General features: G+C 47.0%; 1 protein-coding gene across 1 annotated transcript in view; it reads right to left on the reverse strand.

Moving 5' to 3' along the window:
- The window catches only part of DCAF1 (DDB1 and CUL4 associated factor 1), a 44,106-nt gene extending 40,194 nt beyond the window's left edge, over positions 1–3,912 (reverse strand). The window contains exon 1 of the mRNA XM_035337717.1: positions 3,793–3,912. Within this exon, the coding sequence (XP_035193608.1) occupies positions 3,793–3,902 (110 nt within the window). The 5' untranslated portion in view covers positions 3,903–3,912. The remainder of the gene's footprint in view (positions 1–3,792) is intronic.
- Positions 3,913–6,323: the final 2,411 nt, after the last annotated feature.

The raw sequence follows: 6,323 nt of genomic DNA on the forward strand, positions 1-6,323 counted from the left end.
TTCCCATTCACAGACCTTCAAAATGCATTAAACGGTCCTGTCTAACAGAATCCCATGCTCCAATTCGCTTAGAATGAGCAATAAAAAGTAATTCATTTCCTTATTTAAACAGAATCAAGGAGAGGGAGAGTATCTAATAGTAAAGCAATAAATAATCCCAGTCCTCTACTACCTTTCTCCAAGAAGTGTTAAAGCAGAAATCCAAGCAGTCTGAGGTGAAATAAAGAGCAGCATTCAAAAAAAAACACAAGCAAATTAGTCTCATTTCCTCAGTATAAAACCTGAGTCCTCCCCTCCACTGAGGTCTGAAGAGGGGTGCAGAACTCACAGGCTGTGCAGAGGTGAGACCTTACATCAAAGTCTTAACACTCACTTTAGGTCACTAGCCTGGAGGTGCTTTTTTCCTTTTCTTTTTTTTTTTTTTTTAAAAAAAAAAAAAATAGAGGTCAGAAAATTACTGGAACACTGCAGCAATCCCTGGAAAAATATTCATCTTTCACAGAGGATCTCACTTACAGAAGGCCACTGACTTCTGCTGCATTCCTGTTACTTTCCAGAAAAATATCCTGTGATGCCAGGATCAATCAGAGACAAAAACACGCTGAGATCCACGCCTCTGTGAACTACACTGACTTGCCAGAAGGGCAGAAGATGTTATGAAGCCTGCACAGATTGCAGGAACACCAAATGAGCTTATGGGGATGAGCGAAGAACTTCCTTGCTTGTCTCTGATACAACAATTAACTTCCAAACTGTTTATCCTGTGTGGTTCTGATATTTACTTGCAGTAAGCCTGAATGTGAAGAGACGCAAATCGCATCCCTTGCTAACAGGTGGCACAGCTCGAGCTCTCACGGATTTCTGGCAAAAGCTGGTTACTTAAACACTCTGCTGCCAGCTCCTCTTTTTTTTTCCATGGGAGCTAATAGCTCAGGGGGTACCTGCTGACAGACACTGGGAGTCAGGAACCTGAATCCTAGATTTGTTAGGTCTTCTCAGGTGATAATCAGCATGCTGAACGTTTGCCAGAAAGGACTGACAAGCAGCGCAGAAAGCGAGCTTAACATCCTCATCAGTCCGTCCTGCTTAGGTAGGCAGCCAAGCAGCGTGCCAGCTGAAGCTGCTGAGCGGTTCCAGGGATGACAACATTATCACAGCCTAGACAGAACGGGCACACGAATCACTGATTACAGTGTTTGTTTGTTGAGACAATTAGGCACAATCATTTGATCAAAATAAAGCACTGCCTCTTTAAAATTGACTTTCAAAGAGAAAACAAGCCAGATTAAGCTCACATATAATGCCTTGCCAGCACACAAAGAGTAACTGTGAAGTGACTTGGATGAATCTGTCTAGATCAACAGCTTATTCAACTGTCCTATCACTCCAGGATGACAAACCAACAAAGCTCATTCCCACCTCTTGAAACAGGCACTTGACACACAGGGCTTTAACAAAAAACAATTCACAATAACTCTGGGCTTTCACTCAGGTGTCAAGATTTCCCTTATTCACCTGATAAAATATCGGCTGTCCACCCGCTTGAATCTGCGGACAAGATCTAGGTTCTATGCAGGCAGTAAGTGGTCTTCGCTCCTGCTTTGGGCTTTTTCATTTTTTTTGCCAAACCCTTTACAACTGTCTTTGCAGATAGTCTTTGAAAACTCCGTCAGATCCTCATCCTCACTTGCCACAAACACAAGGCTCAGCTTGTGGAGAAAGAAGGGCAGTGGCAGACAGAAGCACACCACCTTTGCAACACGCCTGCTGATGCAAATGGCACAACATGAAGAGCCCTAACGCTGCTCTGCGCCACCATTTGGCACCAGCGACCAACCTGCGCCTTTACAACAGGCTACAAACAACATCAGATGCTCCACAATCCCATACGGTAGCACGCTACGTCCCAGACTTGGTTGGTGGAAGTGAAGCCAGAACATAAGATGTTGAGCTGCTGAGTTAGTCCCTTCACGTAAGGGGCTCCTGGGATGCTGTGGAGGATCCAACCCCCAGGACTCTCCAGCACAGTTCAACATGACTTGTGCCCACCCTACAAACTATGGCTCTGGCAGGATTGTTTCAATTCACCATTTTTCGAAAAGCATCTTTGTTTTGTTGAAAAATCTGCTGTTTGCTGACACTGCTTCCCAAGCAACCTCCTTCATTGACACACGAGTTTGTTAATCCAGAAAACTAACTTATTTAGAAGCAACAATTCACCTGTGGCCTATGACCCCCCGTGTTCCTGTTACTGTCCAAACACTGCTGCACTCTCACATATGCTGCCTCAGAATCACATTTTAACAGGTCCCCGTCCACACAGGGAAGTTTTTCCTCCAACTAGTTCAGAAGGAAGTAGAAAAACGTCACTCACCAACAAGCACGACCACAGCTTCCTCTGCCGTAAGTCTCAAACAACATGCAAGAACACCGCTGTGCCTCCAGCCACCAGCTACCCTCAGTTCCAGCTGGGGAGGATCCCTAGCACCTCTTCCAGCAAGTTCTTGTTAAACATATCCCGTATCTAAAACCCAGGACTCCAAACAGCCAGCTTCCACTGACACCCAAAGCACTGCGATCCCCTTGTGATCTACCTTGAACGAGCCCGCGTTACCTCCACTAAAGCCAAAATAGCCCAGCTCTTACCATCCATATCACTCTGCCTGCTGCACGTAAACCCTGGAGAACCAAAGGAGAACGATCAGATTTGTTTGGGCATAAATAATGTAGGGAACTCAAGGAGCTGAGGGAGTAAGGAGTGCCAGACTGCTCTCAACGGAAGCAAATACATGCTGAATTCGTATTTCTTAGAATATATTAAATTTCTGGTGCTCATGCCTGCAACAAAAAGCCTGGAAGTGTCACGTATGTTTCCTTCAGGACATAAATCAGATAGCAATACACAAAGAAACACCAAAATGTGTCTTGATTTTTAGGAGACCTACACAGTAAGTGTTTAGGATCATCTTTTTGCTGCTCATCTTCCTCTTCCGTGCTGTTTTTTTTAAAACCCAGTAAAAAGAACCAGATATGACCACAAAGTGAGGAATGACATAGGTCTGTGCAAAGAAGCTCCAGCAGATTTCTGTTATTTCCACCCGACGCCAGCTCAGGATCTGTGCACTGAAGTGTCCATCCCAACACCACAGTACCGCAGATTTTTCAACGTGCAGTACCAAAACCTGGATCGCTCCCCACGGGCCAGTAAGCACAGCAAGTCCTGCTGCGGGGACGAGGCAGCCTACAGGTCTGCGGGCAAAGGGGTGAGGAGGAGTTGGGTGGAACTTCTGTGCATCTCCAGTTGTAGCAGGGATATTAGCAGTTTAGCCCAGAGAGGTCTGGCTTGGGAAATGACAAATACAACTGATATTTTGAGTGTTCCTCTTGTAGCAGAAGCTGCCTTCTAACGAATGGTGTTACGAGTCTCTCTCACATAACTGACCAATGTCAGCTCCATCACAAACCCCGTACCACCCCTCTGAGAAACAACACTCCTGTAGATTTGTTTCCATCAACATTTCACAACTGAAGTTCTTCCATCCATTTAATGATTCCGCAGAGAATTAAATTTATGGTTTAGAAGCAGACTGTGCAAGATCTTTGCAGTAACAAATTCTTAACAAAATCCTATGTAAAATTAAATACTGAAGTCATAGTTCAGCTTTCTGGTCAAAGAAAGTTAATTGCCAACAGTTTATGGGGTATGTAAAAACTTCAAGCAAAAGCATGGTAAAAGCTGCTCTCCAGTAACTTCTGATGTTCAGATTTAGGAATTTATGTAATGGAACTCACCTGGTGAGAATAGGGACCATGTCTTGCCCACTGCCGTGTTCTTTCTCCCATTGCTCCAGCAAAGTAGTGAGCTCAGCCTTGGAGTCCACATGACCAGATCCTGAAGTCATGGCTTAGCCTAAGGCGGCAGAAGAAACAACAAAATAAGCAGGAAGATAAGCAAGAAATCCCACACAGTTATTCTATATTCATTGAAATAATCTAAATCAAAGATTAAAAGCCACTTGGAAGAGGCAAGTAAATATTCAGCAACAAGGAGTGAGGAAGAGAAGCCTAAGTGCCAAAAAAGCGCCGAACTTCACTTGAAAAGCTGGAAGCTTCCCTTTGGTGCTTTGCCTGAAGAATAAAGAATGCGCGCACACCGAACACAAGTCTTAACTGGTGCACGCCAACCCTGACCACGAGGGAAGCGTGCACGCCTCACCACGCGCCCAGCGCTGAAGCTGCTCAACCCTACCTCCACGGGTGTCGACTTTTCTTCTAGTAGATTTCCTTATCGCTGACACATCAACAGATCAAACTAGAACGCAATCTGCCTCAAAACAACGCCATGCCCTTAAGTATTCAAGCATTTCATTAGCTGTAACGTGGCCAACATCTGTCTGTTCTAAGATGAAATATCCATTCGTCACAACTGATGCCGAGAAGGAACTTCCTAAAACCACCTCCAATACAGACCGGCCATTTCTGGGGCAGCTACATCCACGTAAACCCCTGAAGTACGTATTCAGGGATCAGCCAAAGAAGAGACAGCCACAGTTCAACGCAGTTACACGTGCGATTGCAGCAGGATCATTCTGAAAGGGCTCCCGTGGTCAGCTGGGAGCTGGATACCTCTAACTCGCTGACAGCCTCTCCTCACCCAGGGAACGGGCGAGCTCCCTGCCTCCCATCCCACAGGCGCTTCCGCAGGAACGTACCGCGGCTGCTCAGCTCGTGCCAGCCTCCAAGGGAGGGCCGCCCAGCTGGAGTCAAAATGGGCACAAACGGTGCAAAAATCATCCACCCAAAGACTACGAGAATAACCCCGACGACAAGACAGAGTCCCAAGTACACCGCTTTACTAAGTACTACTTAAAATGAGCGTATGCTAACAAAAAAAACACCTAAGCATAAAGAAAGGTGGTGTTTTCTGAGTGATAAGGCATTACAACCTTATCTAGAGAATTCACGATTTGCTCGCCATAGAATTAGACTGGGAAATTGGATGGGTGTGCATGAACGGCTTTGGCAAAAGCACTCCCTGAATGCAGGCAACAGAACATGCTGAGACCGTACACACACGGACAACGCAACGCCTCCGACAAGGAAAGCTCCTCCCAGCTCAGGAAGGTCCGTACCTTTTCTCATCAACGCAACAACGCTCGCCAGCAGGATTTCTCAGCTTTTAAGTGTCACAGGAAGAACATTTGGGTTTCAGAACGCAAGCACTGTACTGGTAACTGCATTCACCCATCCCAGGCATCTCCACCTTCCTTCTATACCCAAGGCATACAGAGAAAGACGCCCCGTGACCCCAGAGCTTGCATAAGGCCAGTAGAGGCTCTTCTGCAACCTGCAGAACAGCTTACCACAGCTCACTGCCCCTAACAACTCCTCACTGCTCCCTCTAGAAAGTGAGAAGCTCTGCTGTAGCAATACCAGCAGCAGGTGAACAAAGTTCCGGCCAGGAAGATTGGGGAAGCTCTCTCCTTGTCCCCTGGGACACGCGGTGCTACCGCAGCCACGCGGAAGGAGGACGGGACGACCCTGGGTGTCCCCGCAGCATCGCCTCCCTTACAGCACGCCCTGCGCCCAGATAGCTGGTGTTGGTACACGGCCGTTCCCTGCAATGAAGCTGAAGCACAGACCTGCCGCCCTCCACACGGGCACGCGGCGGTGGAAGGAGGTGCCTCTCCTCTCCCAGGCACCTCACCCGATGCCTTTTGTATATAAAAGAATGAAAGCGACTCCTGCTGCGCTCGCCTCTTGCGAGAATTCCACCTTAAACCAAAGCGAAGAACCCTGCAGAAAGGACAAGACCACCAACGGTACCAACTGACCGCTGAACGTCACAAATGTCCCCAACCTGCCGCCCAGGGAGGCCTGGAGGGGAGCTCTGCTTCCCCTGGACAAGCTGCCGAACTCACGCAACCTTGAACTGCTTTCCAGGGACCAGGAGAACAGGGATGGACTCAAATCCATTCATTAAAAAAAAAAAAAAAAAAAACAAGTTTTGAAAAATCACACTCCACTACAAATTTCAATGATATTATCTAAAAGTGGGTGGAGTGGTTTATTTTTCCTAAAACTACTGCTGACAAAACATCATATTCCGATCCAACAGAACTGGTATAAAAAAAAAACAAAAACAAGGAGTTACTCAAGGGATTTGACTTGGACAAAGGACAAACGTTTACAGCCTTGGCAGTGACTCACTGCGAACACTTCCACTGAGATCCCACACGCCTCTGTCAGCGCACAGGCAGCATACGGCTGCGTTAACGCCAGACACTAGTTAGCATCCCGGTACCCCAGCAGCGTTTCGGGGA

This window comes from Oxyura jamaicensis, chromosome 12 (genome assembly GCF_011077185.1).
Source record: "Oxyura jamaicensis isolate SHBP4307 breed ruddy duck chromosome 12, BPBGC_Ojam_1.0, whole genome shotgun sequence".
Lineage (NCBI taxonomy): Eukaryota > Metazoa > Chordata > Aves > Anseriformes > Anatidae > Oxyura > Oxyura jamaicensis.